This window comes from Taudactylus pleione, unplaced genomic scaffold, assembly GCF_031769625.1.
Source record: "Taudactylus pleione unplaced genomic scaffold, aTauple2 ptg001452l, whole genome shotgun sequence".
NCBI lineage: Eukaryota > Metazoa > Chordata > Amphibia > Anura > Myobatrachidae > Taudactylus > Taudactylus pleione.
Window position 1 is genome coordinate 217,760 of NW_028285850.1, and position 16,555 is coordinate 234,314.

The window sequence follows — 16,555 nt, forward strand, 5'->3', positions numbered from 1 at the left end:
CGCATTGTGGGCCTGTATGGGATCAGTAGCCTTGGCAGTAAGCGTGGAGGTCTGTGCTGGATTATAGCTGTATCTCCTATAGAGGGGCTCTGCATTGTGGGCCTGTATGGGATCAGTAGCCTTGGCAGTAAGCATGGAGGTCCATGCCCTTTATATCCAGTGCTGGATTATAGCCGTATCTCCTATAGAAGGGGCTCCGCATTGTGGGCCTGTATGGGATCAGTAGTCTTGGCAGTAAGCGTGGAGGTCCATGCCCTTTATACCCGGTGCTGGATTATAGCCGTATCTCCTATAGAGGGGGCTCCGCATTGTGGGCCTGTATGGGATCAGTAGTCTTGGCAGTAAGCGTGGAGGTCCATGCCCTTTATACCCGGTGCTGGATTATAGCCGTATCTCCTATAGAGGGGCTCCGCATTGTGGTCCTGTATGGGATCAGTAGCCTTGGCAGTAAGCGTGGAGGTCTGTGCTGGATTGGCAGTAAGCGTGGAGGTCTGTGTTGGATTATAGCCGTATCTCCTAAAGAGGGGCTCCGCATTGTGGGCCTGTATGGGATCGGTAGCCTTGGCAGTAAGCGTGGAGGTCTGTGCTGGATTATAGCCGTATCTCCTATAGAGGGGCTCCGCATTGTGGGCCTGTATGGGATCAGTAGCCTTGGCAGTAAGCGTGGAGGTCTGTGCTGGATTATAGCCGTATCTCCTATAGAGGGGGCTCCGCATTGTGGGCCTGTATGGGATCAGTAGCTTTGGCAATAAGCGTGGAGGTCTGTGCTGGATTATAGCCGTATCTCCTATAGAGGGGGCTCCGCATTGTGGGCCTGTGTGGGATCAGTAACTGACGGAGCCCCCTCCCGCTGTGAGAAGTAAATGAGCTATGGGTGTGGACCCCCCCCCCCAGGAGACACAAAAGAAAAACTGCCCCCACGCAAAGCTTTACAAAGAGACGGCACTTTATTTCCAAATGAACGGGGTGGAATGTAGATGGGGGAGGGGGGAATAGGGAACTGGGATCAGCTTCGTTTCTTGCCCTTCCCGACCACCTTCCCGGGGGGCAGAGCGGAGGTGACCGTCTGGTACAGGCCGGAGGAGATCTTGTTGACGTAGTACAGGTCCACCAGGGAGAAGATGAAGCTGAGGGGACAAGGAGTGGAATCAGCGACTGATATAATAACCGTCCCCTCTATCAGCGATAATTACACTCACCATGTGGTGACGCAGACTCTATGTACCAACCCCGAGGCGAAGAGAGCAAGGGACAGGCACAGGAGGACTGCAACACAGAGAGGTCACACGTGAGGCGGAGATCACTGTCCCCAATTATCCAGAGTAACGCGTCTCCCTAACCCCGCCCCCATAATGCACAGTAACGCGTCTCCCTAACCCCGCCCCCCGTAACACACAGTAACACGTCTCCCTAACCCCGCCCCCCGTAACGCACAGTAACACGTCTCCCTAACCCCGCCCCCCGTAACGCACAGTAACACGTCTCCCTAACCCCGCCCCCCATAACGCACAACACGTCTCCCTAACCCCGCCTTCCATCATGCAGCGTAACGCGTCTCCCTAACCCCGCCCCCCATCATGCAGAGTAACGCGTCTCCCTAACCCCGCCCCCATCATGCAGAGTAACGCGGCTCCCTAACCCCACCCCCCATCATGCAGCGGAACGCGTCTCCCTAACCTCGCCCCCATAACAGTCACCTGTCTCCCTAACCCCGCCCCCCATAACGCACAGTAACACGTCTCCCTGCCCCCACCACGCACAGTAACGCGTCTCCCTGTCCCCACGGCGCACAGTAACGCGCCTCCCTGTCCCCATGGCGCACAGTAACGCGCCTCCCTGCCCCCATGGCGCACAGTAACGCGCCTCCCTGCCCCCATGGCGCACAGTAACGCGCCTCCCTGCCCCCATGGCGCACAGTAACGTGCCTCCCTGTCCCCATCGCGCACAGTAACGCGCCTCGGTTATACTCACCCTCTGGGAACACCTTAGCCTGGAAGCCTTTACCAAACACAATGTTCTCCAGGTTGTTCATGGCCTGAGGTCACAGCTAAGGAACATGAATGTGATTGGTGACACACATAACACATGTACTGAGAGGCCACATTGCCAATTGTGTCACCTCCATTCTGTGTATTACTATATGGGATCAGTAGAGGACACGGAATGCTGGTCCTTGTAGTGCCTGCTTGAGGCTCAGGGAACCCCCTGGAGGGTGTAATACATATCAGACAGTATGTTTTATAGATCAGCGGTAGGAGGGCTTACCATATACCTGCATTTATCTTCCAGCTCCTGCTACCTATAACGGACGGACGTCACCCAATATAAAGGATACAGTGACAGAGAATAAGAAGATGCCGGACCCCAGGAGACCCCCCAGGATGGTCAGCCACTCAGAAGAAGCCAGGTGCCTGCTGTACATCTGCATCCCGGCAAAGAGCAGGAGACACACCAGGGAGGAGAGCGCCAGGGAGATCTTAGTGCTGACCGCTGCAGACAGGACACAGTGCCAATCACTGCCAGGGTAACATATATACTACACCTATCTCTATCCAGGTACTTACATGCATTACACTATACACTATCTAGATATATACATACATACCCTATGCGTAATAGTACCCGGATAGATACATACACTATACGTATCAGCGCCCGGGTACATACATACACTATACGTATCAGCGCCCGGGTACATACATACACTATACGTACCAGTGCCTGGGTACATACATACACTATACGTACCAGCGCCCGGGTACATACATACACTATACGTATCAGCGCCCGGGTACATACATACACTATACGTACCAGCGCCCGGGTACATACATACACTATACGTACCAGCGCCCGAGTACATACATACACCATACGTACCAGCGCCCGGGTAAATACACTATACGTACCAGCGCCCGGGTACATACATACACTATACGTACCAGCGCCCGGGTACATACATACACTATACGTACCAGCGCCCGGGTACATACATACACTATACGTACCAGCGCCCGGGTACATACATACACTATACGTACCAGCGCCCGGGTACATACATACACTATACGTATCAGCGCCCGGGTACATACATACACTATACGTATCAGCGCCCGGGTACATACATACACCATACGTACCAGCGCCCGGGTACATACATACACCATACGTACCAGCGCCCGGGTAAATACACTATACGTACCAGCGCCCGGGTACATACATACACTATACGTACCAGTGCCCGGGTACATACATACACTATACGTATCAGTGCCCGGGTACATACATACCTACACTATACGTATCAGTCCCAGGTACATACATACCTACACTATACGTATCAGCGCCCGGGTACATACATACCTACACTATACGTATCAGTCCCGGGTACATACATACCTACACTATACGTATCAGCGCCCGGGTACATACATACCTACACTATACGTATCAGCGCCCGGGTACATACATACACTATACGCACCAGCGCCCGGGTACATACATACACTATACGTATCAGCGCCCGGGTACATACATACACTATACGTATCAGCGCCCGGGTACATACATACCTACACTATACGTACCAGCGCCCGGGTACATACATACCTACACTATACGTACCAGCGCCCGGGTACATACATACCTACACTATACGTACCAGCGCCCGGGTACATACATACCTACACTATACGTACCAGCGCCCGGTTACATACGTACACTATACGTACCAGCGCCCGGGTACATACGTACACTATACGTACCAGCGCCCGGGTACATACGTACACTATACGTACCAGCGCCCGGGTACATACGTACACTATACGTACCAGCGCCCGGGTACATACGTACACTATACGTACCAGCGCCCGGGTACATACGTACACTATACGTACCAGCGCCCGGGTACATACGTACACTATACGTACCAGCGCCCGGGTACATACGTACACTATACGTACCAGCGCCCGGGTACATACGTACACTATACGTACCAGCGCCCGGGTACATACGTACACTATACGTACCAGCGCCCGGGTACATACGTACACTATACGTACCAGCGCCCGGTTACATACGTACACTATACGTACCAGCGCCCGGTTACATACGTACACTATACGTACCAGCGCCCGGGTACATACGTACACTATACGTACCAGCGCCCGGGTACATACGTACACTATACGTACCAGCGCCCGGGTACATACGTACACTATACGTACCAGCGCCCGGGTACATACGTACACTATACGTAGCAGCGCCCGGGTACATACGTACACTATACGTATATATGTAATACTATATAGTGACCATATTTTATATATAAATAAAATAAGTATAGTGACCCTGTGTGTGTGTGTGTGTATATTATACATACTAATAGTGACCATATTGTGTGTGTGTGTGTGTATATATATATATATATATATATATATATAGTATAGAGTGACCCTGTGTGTGTATATGTGATAAATACTATACAGTGACCATATTATATATATATATATATATATAGTATAGAGTGACCCTGTGTGTGTATATGTGATAAATACTATACAGTGACCATATTATATATATATATAGTATAGAGTGACCCTGTGTGTGTATATGTGATAAATACTATACAGTGACCATATTATATATATATATAACGAGATATGGTAAGAACTTACCTTTGTTATCTCTGTTTCTACGAAGTCCATAGGGTCCACAGGGTTGACCTTGGGGTATAGGTTGGGAACCAAATCCGGGCACCACGCAGTTAAAGCTTTTAGCTCCCAGGATGCACTGGGTCCACTCTCCCTATAACCCCACCCCCAAGCCAGAGGCACCTCAGTTTGTAAGTAGCCAAAGGCCGGAGGAGGAGAGAAAAAGAGAGAGAAAACTGGAACACTCAATAACCATACTCACCGAAATGGGAGACGGAAAACCGGTGACCAGCCACACAGCCCATATGAAGCCAGGTGCGTCAGGGCGGGCGCCCTGTGGACCCTATGGACTTCGTAGAAACAGAGATAACAAAGGTAAGTTCTTACCATATCTCTTGTTTTCTACTTCAGGGTCCATAGGGGGTCCACAGGGTTGACCTTGGGGATGTCCCAAAGCAGTTCAACCAAGGGTGGGGACGCTCCTGTGCTGAGAGGAGAATCCGTCGCCAAAAAGGAAGCATCCTGAGAGGCAAAGGAAACCAATGCCTAGAACCTTAAAAAGGTGTGGACAGAAGACCACGTGGCCACCTAGTAAGGTAAAACAGCCGAGGCGCCACAGCGAGCCGCACACATGGCCCGAGAAAAAACAAGCATCAACAACAGGAAGGCCTACCCATGGGTAGGCCCCTGAGGAAGACCTACGAGGCCATCCAGCCAACATTTGGTTATAGGCCGGCCATCCTTTCCTGTGAAAACCAGAAATCTCAGACCACCAATAAGGAGTCCGATTTCCGTAAGGAACCTGAACGGATCACAAAAATCCAAAGAGGCCAGACCACAGTCAATGAGGCCACACCAGCCGAGAGGACTGGGGACAGAATGGCCGTACCATAAGTTCCAGAATAATATGGAACCTGAAAACCACTAAGAAGCAACACAGGGCGAGAGCAACTCCCACCCTGACATGATGCCCTCCAGAAGAGGGAGCCACATGAGAACGCTCCCAATTCAGACACTCTCCTGGTTGATATAAACACCCTGAGAGAAAGAGAGAGCCTAAGCAATAGACCATGTAATGGCTATCACAACCAGCGGTTCCATTGACTGTCCCCGGAGGTAACGAAGAACCACTACTTACTCCCCAGGAGTCCCTAGGGAGGACAAATGGAGGCATAATCAAGAAAACACTCCAAAGGATGAACTGGATACCAGAGTGGAGCAATTCCATATCTTAACCATACTGACAGTGTAGAGATCCGCACTGTCAGGAAGACCAGGCCAAGTGTGAAACCCAAGCCAGCCGGAAGGAATGCCAGAATATCTGGAAATCCTGGACACCGGAGGATTGTATCGACAGGTACAATACCATAAGATTTATGGCTGCCACAGTTTGTGGTAGGTCCCAGCAAAAGCTGATCCATGTGCTCTAATCATTCCAACGATGACAAAGCCAGGGAAGCCGTAAGACCACTGTAAGGACACAGTCAAAGACAAACGACCCAGGTCCAAGGCAAAACCAAAGACCCTGAGACAACAGGTCCGGGCAGTGAAGCATCAGGGATGGAGTATCGATGTAGAGACTCCGAAGATCCAAGTACCCCTGACATCTGGGGCAATCAGGAGCCACCAGCAGGAAAGCATCTCCGTCTCGATTGAAAACACTTCCAAAGACCTTGAGGAAGAAGGGAGACCGGAGAACACAGGTACACAAAGTGGAAGGACCACTTCACCGACAAAGAGTCGCTGAAGGTTGCTTCAGAATCCCCAAAGCTGAACTGTAACACCATAGTGTGATAAAGTCAGAAGGCCATGAGGGTCACCTCAGGGGGGCCCCCCCTGCTCACCAGGAGATGAAACCTCTCTTGGGGAAGAGACTAGTCCCCGGGATGCACGTCGTGACGGCTGAGGACTCCCGCTTCCCAATGGAGAGCTCCTGAAATGAACGCTGCCGAGATGGTCGGGAGGAGACCCTCGGACTATGTCCGAATATGTGACATACCTGTCATTGCCACCCAACGAACAGTGTTGCTAAAAAGGAAGCCACTGTCCTGACCCTGTCGGACTGAACCTTTTCAGGTTCACCGGGAAACAAGAGTTATGCCAGAGTAAGTTAATTGACAGGGTGGAATCGACAGACGTCCAACTGCACTGAAAAGGATTCGATCCAGACACTGTCCATAGCAAAGAAAACCCTGGACGAGATGGCCATAGCCACCCGGACAGGGACCGACTTGCCTCCGGAGAGAGCATCATCGTTTGAACAGTTATCCGACAGAAAAAACTCATTCCATCTGGAGATGAGCCAATTATGGAAAGGCCTGGAATGGAACTGAGCCCATTCCACCATGCATCCCAGAGTGTAAAGACATCTGTCGACTGCGCAGACAACCATGTACTCCTAATGGAAGAGAGGAGATTCCGTCTTACGCCAGAAGAATTCTCAGATTCTGAGAATCCAGCAGGGATCCTAGATGAAGAATACCCAGAGAGGGATGCAGGGAGGACTTTTTCCCCGTTGATTAAACGTCTGCACCCTGAAGAAGCCACAGTCATCCTGACCTGGCCGTAAAGTACCCCGGTGATCCCGCTAAGAGCAGGAGGCCGTCCAGGTACAGGAGCATTGGGATATACTGAACAGAAGAACTGTCAGAAAATCCAAAACGCTGGTAAACCCCTGTGGGGCTGAGGACAGTCCCAACAGGCAGAGCCCGAAAAATTGTAAGTGTTGCTGTGATACAGCAAACCTCAGCCCATGCTGAGGAAAGGTCTCTGTAAGTACCCGTAGGCACGCGTCCTGTATATCCAGTGGTACCATAAAGTCCCCAGGTTCCAAACATCGTATGATGGAGCATAGGGATTTCCTCCTGAGCCCAGGTAGCTTTAGGAACTGGTTCAGGGAATTGAGACAGAGAATAGGCCAAAGAGGACCATTCAGCCACCGCACCAGAAAGAAAGCAGAACAACCAGTCCCTCACTGAGATAGTGGGGATGGCCTAATTAGCTCCGCTTACCGCAACAACTGCATAGCTTTCTGGATCTGTAAGGCCCTTGTAAAGAGGGCGTACCCTCCTACCCACGTAGCCGCGGCAACTTGACACTAATACCGGGCGAACTGAGAAAATCGGTATCTCCCAGTTGTAGGCCTGTCCCGTCAGGCTGAAGAGATATCCGTAGGTTCAGAAGCAGGATCGGCTGGCAGTCCAGGCCTGCTCGGTACTGGATATGTCGGCCCTTGTAGATGCCGACAGTCTACGAAGAAACAGACCTTTAGGCTGACCCAGAGGACAAAAAAGACTTAACAGACTTAGTCTGAGGCCTTGTAGTGGGCATAGCTGAAAGCGGTAAACTTGTCGTTAGTAATACTGCCAATGTTACTACAATCTTGTCAAGGTCAGGACCAAACAATATCAACCCTAAAGATGGTATCTGCACCTCTGCATTCCCAGAGCGCAGCCATAGGGTATTACGGAGGATACAGTCGCAGCCGGAACTCTGAAAGTTAGGAGACTGGTATCCAATATAGGCATTTCCACCTATGACAACAGCATATATTACGTGAGCGACCAAATACATTTGAACCCCCGACGTGTTGGAGGGGAAAAAACGTTACAAATGCATCAACCCAATATGCAATAGTATTAACCAACCATGCTATAGCCATGGTAGGATGGGTAACAACTCCTGAAAGCAAGTATACTGATTTCAGGCAGAGTTACCACCTACGGATCCGAAGAATCCGACCACGCAGGAATGGGAGGCGTAGTAACGTCTGTAATCAGACGAGTAACACGCCCATCCCCCCCAGGAGGGGCTCGTGATGACCCTCAGGGAATTTGGGACAGGAGGCCAAACACTGTTGTAACACCTCCTATCTGGCAACAGCCAGAGTCCCGCTATGCGATCCACCCGCTAGTCAGCAACAGGGAACCCGAAGGCACGCAATACTGAGGGTGTATGATACAGGTGCAGGTCAACATTCACTCTAACCAGAATGGACCTGCTACCAGCCCTAAAGCAGGGATAATAATACCTGAAATAGGCTTCCCCCCGTGTAAGAGGGAAAGAGCCCCGAACAGTACCCAGTTCACGGCAGAGCCAACTGGGAAGTAACCACAGGGCGTCAACCACGCCAATTAGCGTTTCGTAGAAAACGACATCCACCCAGGGTGGCTGTTGTGGTAATCCCTGCAAGGGGAATGACAGACTATTGTGGCACCAGGGGGAATTCATATACTGCGAAAAACCCCTGCAGGGAGCGGTAGTCTGTGTCACAGGGGAAGAGTGCAAGAAGCTGCGAGATACCCTGAGATGAAAAGGGCAGTATGGTGAAGTAACCCCAAGTGAGGTACAACAATGGGGCCCGCCCGGCGATCCGCAATTGAGAGGATCCCGAGAAAACAAACCGCCCAAGGGGGTCGTGAAAGAGGCCGGCACCAGATGACGCCACATACAGAACCCTTTATGAGTCAAATCCTCCGCACTAACACCTGCAGCACATGACTTGCAGGATAGTAAAAATGGGTGCAGTATAACGCTCTATCTCCTGGTCAGACATATCTGACCAATCTTGGCGGAAATATTAAGCAGCGCTATACTGGTCCTGACTGATGCCAAAAATTAGCTGCAGGGACCCATTTTCAGCGTATGCAACACACAGTTCCATCTAAAATATGGCAACGTGCAGCACGCAACAGTATGTGACAAACCACACAAATATTAACAAGTATATAAATGTGAGGTCTCAGAACCACCCTAAGTACAGCTGTATTAGGGCAGATAAGGAAAGGGATAGATATACACTGACAGGTGAGAGAATAAAGTACAGTCAGCACTAGCATAAGTCACATACAATGCAGATATATACATATATACATAAACATGTCATATAATATACTGCACTATTACACTGCATTCAACTGCCCAGATTCAGTGTCTGGGAAGGCTACAGCGCTGTGTACACTGACCTGATGGTGAGGTACGCAGGGGGACTGGACTCACTGCCATCCTGAGAGATTTCTGCTGCACCACAGAGATAAAATGGCCGCTGGAGACCTCAGAAGAAGCGTGGCCCGCGGAGGAAGCAGCTCAGCGACGCCAGACTATGGATACTGAAAGGCGCGCTGAGCTGAGGGGAGGAGCCGCTGTAACAGGGAAGGCTGCCTCCCCTGGCCGGCTATTAACCCCCGGGACGCCGGCTCCCTGCACCGATCGTTAAGTCCCTGGTGGTCTAGTGGACACACGGGGTATGGGGGGCCCGCCGCCACTGCCGGCGCCTCCGGTCTGTCCCCTGAGACCGGAGGCACAGGACTGCATTTGAAATGCGCGGATCACCGCAAGCGGTGATCCGCGACCTTACCTGCTCCCCGTGGATCCGGCAGCAGTCCTGGGCGCCCGCAGAGTCCGGCTAGTACAGACTCTGGGGTCCCGCTGAGATCCCCAGATCTGTACTGGCGTCTCAGCGCCAGCGGGGTGACGGAGCGGCAGCTTAGACGTCCTATGGACAGTCCGACGCTGCCGCTCTGAAGAGTCCAAAGTCCATGGAAAAAACTTTGTCCCTAAAAAAATAAAATAAGCTTAGGGGCTGCTAATCAGCTCCCCCTGCGCTAACGGTGACCCGACTCCGGCCGGGCACCAACTTAAACTGAGGTGCCTCTGGCTTGGGGGTGGGGTTATAGGGAGAGTGGACCCAGTGCATCCTGGGAGCTAAAAGCTTTAACTGCGTGGTGCCCGGATTTGGTTCCCAACCTATACCCCAAGGTCAACCCTGTGGACCCCCTATGGACCCTGAAGTAGAAATATATATATATATAGTATAGAGTGACCCTGTGTGTGTATATGTGATAAATACTATACAGTGACCATATTATATATATATATAGTATAGAGTGACCCTGTGTGTGTATATGTGATAAATACTATACAGTGACCATATTATATATATATATATATAGTATAGAGTGACCCTGTGTGTGTATATGTGATAAATACTATACAGTGACCACATTATATATATATATATATATATATATATATAGTATAGAGTGACCCTGTGTGTGTATATGTGATAAATACTATACAGTGACCATATTATATATATATATATAGTATAGAGTGACCCTGTGTGTGTATATGTGATAAATACTATACAGTGACCATATTATATATATATATATATATATAGTATAGAGTGACCCTGTGTGTGTATATGTGATAAATACTATACAGTGACCATATTATATATATATATATATATATATATATATATATATAGTATAGAGTGACCCTGTGTGTGTATATGTGATAAATACTATACAGTGACCATATTATATATATATATATATATATATAGTATAGAGTGACCCTGTGTGTGTATATGTGATAAATACTATACAGTGACCATATATATATATATATAGTATAGAGTGACCCTGTGTGTGTATATGTGATAAATACTATACAGTGACCATATTATATATATATATATATATATATATATATATATATATATATATAGTATAGAGAGACCCTGTGTGTGTATATGTGATAAATACTATACAGTGACCATATTATATATATATATATATATATAGTATAGAGTGACCCTGTGTGTGTATATGTGATAAATACTATACAGTGACCATATATATATATATATATATATATATATATAGTATAGAGTGACCCTGTGTGTGTATATGTGATAAATACTATACAGTGACCATATTATATATATATATATATATATAGTATAGAGTGACCCTGTGTGTGTGTATATGTGATAAATACTATACAGTGACCATATTATATATATATATATATATATAGTATAGAGTGACCCTGTGTGTGTATATGTGATAAATACTATACAGTGACCATATTATATATATATATATATATATATATATATAGTATAGAGTGACCCTGTGTGTGTATATGTGATAAATACTATACAGTGACCATATTATATATATATATATATATATAGTATAGAGTGACCCTGTGTGTGTGTATATGTGATAAATACTATACAGTGACCATATTATATATATATATATATATATATAGTATAGAGTGACCCTGTGTGTGTATATGTGATAAATACTATACAGTGACCATATTATATATATATATATATAGTATAGAGTGACCCTGTGTGTGTGTATATGTGATAAATACTATACAGTGACCATATTATATATATATATATATATATATATATATATATATATATATATAGTATAGAGTGACCCTGTGTGTGTATATGTGATAAATACTATACAGTGACCATATTATATATATATATATATAGTATAGAGTGACCCTGTGTGTGTATATGTGATAAATACTATACAGTGACCATATTATATATATATATATATAGTATAGAGTGACCCTGTGTGTGTATATGTGATAAATACTATACAGTGACCATATATATATATATATATATATATATATATATATATATATATAGTATAGAGTGACCCTGTGTGTGTATATGTGATAAATACTATACAGTGACCATATTATATATATATATATATATATATATATATATATAGTATAGAGTGACCCTGTGTGTGTATATGTGATAAATACTATACAGTGACCATATTATATATATATATATATATATAGTATAGAGTGACCCTGTGTGTGTATATGTGATAAATACTATACAGTGACCATATTATATATATATATATATAGTATAGAGTGACCCTGTGTGTGTGTATATGTGATAAATACTATACAGTGACCATATTATATATATATATATATATATATATATATATATATATAGTATAGAGTGACCCTGTGTGTGTATATGTGATAAATACTATACAGTGACCATATTATATATATATATATATATATAGTATAGAGTGACCCTGTGTGTGTGTATATGTGATAAATACTATACAGTGACCATATATATATATATATATATATATATATATATATATATATATATATAGTATAGAGTGACCCTGTGTGTGTATATGTGATAAATACTATACAGTGACCATATTATATATATATATAGTATAGAGTGACCCTGTGTGTGTATATGTGATAAATACTATACAGTGACCATATTATATATATATATATATAGTATAGAGTGACCCTGTGTGTGTATATGTGATAAATACTATACAGTGACCATATATATATATATATATATATATATATATATATATATATATATATAGTATAGAGTGACCCTGTGTGTGTATATGTGATAAATACTATACAGTGACCATATTATATATATATATATATATATATATATATATATATATAGTATAGAGTGACCCTGTGTGTGTATATGTGATAAATACTATACAGTGACCATATTATATATATATATATATATATATATATAGTATAGAGTGACCCTGTGTGTGTATATGTGATAAATACTATACAGTGACCATATTATATATATATATATAGTATAGAGTGACCCTGTGTGTGTATATGTGATAAATACTATACAGTGACCATATTATATATATATATATAGTATAGAGTGACCCTGTGTGTGTATATGTGATAAATACTATACAGTGACCATATTATATATATATAGTATAGAGTGACCCTGTGTGTGTATATGTGATAAATACTATACAGTGACCATATTATATATATATATATATATATATATATATATATATAGTATAGAGTGACCCTGTGTGTGTATATGTGATAAATACTATACAGTGACCATATTATATATATATATATATATAGTATAGAGTGACCCTGTGTGTGTATATGTGATAAATACTATACAGTGACCATATTATATATATATATATATAGCATAGAGTGACCCTGTGTGTGTGTATATGTGATAAATACTATACAGTGACCATATTATATATATATATATATATATATATATATATATATATATATATATATATATATAGTATAGAGTGACCCTGTGTGTGTATATGTGATAAATACTATACAGTGACCATATTATATATATATATATATATAGTATAGAGTGACCCTGTGTGTGTGTATATGTGATAAATACTATACAGTGACCATATTATATATATATATATATATATATATATATATATATATATATATATATATATATATATATATAGTATAGAGTGACCCTGTGTGTGTATATGTGATAAGTACTATACAGTGACCACATTATATATATATATATAGTATAGAGTGACCCTGTGTGTGTATATGTGATAAATACTATACAGTGACCATATTATATATATATATAGTATAGAGTGACCCTGTGTGTGTATATGTGATAAATACTATACAGTGACCATATTATATATATATATATAGTATAGAGTGACCCTGTGTGTGTATATGTGATAAATACTATACAGTGACCATATTATATATATATATATATATATATATATATATATAGTATAGAGTGACCCTGTGTGTGTATATGTGATAAATACTATACAGTGACCATATTATATATATATATATATAGTATAGAGTGACCCTGTGTGTGTATATGTGATAAATACTATACAGTGACCATATTATATATATATATATATAGTATAGAGTGACCCTGTGTGTGTATATGTGATAAATACTATACAGTGACCATATTATATATATATATATAGTATAGAGTGACCCTGTGTGTGTATATGTGATAAATACTATACAGTGACCATATTATATATATATATAGTATAGAGTGACCCTGTGTGTGTATATGTGATAAATACTATACAGTGACCATATTATATATATATATATATAGTATAGAGTGACCCTGTGTGTGTATATGTGATAAATACTATACAGTGACCATATTATATATATATATATAGTATAGAGTGACCCTGTGTGTGTATATGTGATAAATACTATACAGTGACCATATTATATATATATATAGTATAGAGTGACCCTGTGTGTGTATATGTGATAAATACTATACAGTGACCATATTATATATACTAGGACACGTCAGCAGTCCCCTCCAGCACCGCCCCTCCCCCCACAGTCACCCCCTGAGCTCCTCTCGCCCCCCGTGTGTTACTGGGAACCCCTGTGTGCCGGTCCCGTCTCTCACCCATCTCTACCGACACCTCCGTGCTGTCCGGTACCGGCTGCTGCTTCCACCTGGCGGGGGGAGGAGTCACCGCTGTACGTAGCCGGCAGAGAGGGAGGAGCGCCCTCTAGCGACGGGAGGAGTCACCGCTGTACGGAGCCGGCAGAGACGCGTCGCGCCCTCTAGCGGGGGGAGGAGTCACCGCTGTACGGAGCCGGCAGAGAGGGAGGAGCGCCCTCTAGCGACGGGAGGAGTCACCGCTGTACGGAGCCGGGAGCAGGCACACGAGTCAGGAGGAGAGCGGCAGTTTTTGGCGGGAGAGGGGCCGTAGTTAGTTACCCAGCGCAGGAGGAGGGAGTTACGGCGCCATCACTCAGCACATGCCCATAGCATACACCAGGGCTGCCCAAACTTATCACGGCGCCATAGAGTCTCAGCATTATTTCCACGGCACCCCTGGGCCAAAAGTTTCACATTGACAAATTCAGCAAAATTTAAGTGAAGTATATTGTGCTTATATGTCACCCCTAGGGTCACTTATGTGCTGGTCACCCCTAGGGTCACTTATGTGCTGGTCACCCCTAGGGTCACTTATGTGCTGGTCACCCCTAGGGTCACTTATGTGCTGGTCACCCCTAGGGTCACTTATGTGCTGGTCACCCCTAGGGTCACTTATGTGCTGGTCACCCCTAGGGTCACTTATGTGCTGGTCACCCCTAGGGTCACTTATGTGCTGGTCACCCCTAGGGTCAGTTACGTGGTGGTCACCCCTAGGGTCACTTATGTGCTGGTCATCCTTAGGGTCAGTTACGTGGTGGTCACCCCTAGGGTCACTTATGTGCTGGTCATCCTTAGGGTCAGTTACGTGGTGGTCACCCCTAGGGTCACTTATGTGCTGGTCACCCCTAGGGTCACTTACGTGCTGGTCACCCCTAGGGTCACTTACGTGCTGGTCACCCCTAGGGTCACTTACGTGCTGGTCACCCCTAGGGTCACTTACGTGCTGGTCACCCTTAGGGTCAGTTACGTGGTGGTCACCCCTAGGGTCACTTATGTGCTGGTCACCCCTAGGGTCACTTATGTGCTGGTCACCCCTAGGGTCACTTATGTGCTGGTCACCCCTAGGGTCACTTATGTGCTGGTCACCCCTAGGGACACTTATGTGCTGGTCACCCCTAGGGTCACTTATGTGCTTATATGTCACCCCTAGGGTCACTTATGTGCTGGTCACCCCTAGGGTCACTTATGTGCCGGTCACCCCTAGGGTCACTTATGTGCCGGTCACCCCTAGGGTCACTTATGTGCCGGTCACCCCTAGGGTCACTTATGTGCCGGTCACCCCTAGGGTCACTTACGTGCCGGTCACCCCTAGGGTCACTTACGTGCCGGTCACCCTTAGGGTCACTTACGTGCCGGTCACCCCTAGGGTCACTTACGTGCTGGTCACCCCTAGGGTCACTTACGTGCTGGTCACCCTTAGGGCCAGTTACGTGGTGGTCACCCCTAGGGCCAGTTACGTGGTGGTCACCCCTAGGGTCACTTACGTGGTGGTCACCCCTAGGGTCACTTGCGTGGTGGTCACCCCTAGGGTCACTTATGTGCTGGTCACCCCTAGGGTCACTTATGTGCTGGTCACCCCTAGGGTCACTTGCGTGGTGGTCACCCCTAGGGTCACTTATGTGCTGGTCACCCCTAGGGTCACTTATGTGCTGGTCACCCCTAGGGTCACTTGCGTGGTGGTCACCCCTAGGGTCACTTATGTGCTGGTCACCCCTAGGGTCACTTATGTGCTGGTCACCCCTAGGGTCACTTATGTGCTGGTCAC

At 45.4% G+C, this 16,555-nt stretch overlaps 1 protein-coding gene and 1 long non-coding RNA gene across 2 annotated transcripts in view; one reads left to right on the forward strand and one right to left on the reverse strand.

Moving 5' to 3' along the window:
- LOC148442570 (uncharacterized) overlaps positions 1-16,555 on the forward strand; it is a 92,102-nt gene that overhangs the window by 31,810 nt on the left and 43,737 nt on the right. Inside the window, exon 2 of the long non-coding RNA XR_015875789.1 lies at positions 2,290-2,524. This is a non-coding gene — a long non-coding RNA (uncharacterized LOC148442570). The remainder of the gene's footprint in view (positions 1-2,289; positions 2,525-16,555) is intronic.
- Positions 929-14,857, reverse strand: KRTCAP2 (keratinocyte associated protein 2). Its single transcript, XM_088463794.1, has 5 exons — positions 14,752-14,857; positions 2,336-2,490; positions 1,972-2,035; positions 1,200-1,266; positions 929-1,127 (listed from the first exon to the last, which is right to left on the reverse strand). Exons 1-5 carry the CDS (start codon positions 14,753-14,755, stop codon positions 1,007-1,009), a joined length of 411 nt encoding a protein of 136 aa, XP_088319920.1. The 5' UTR covers positions 14,756-14,857; the 3' UTR covers positions 929-1,006.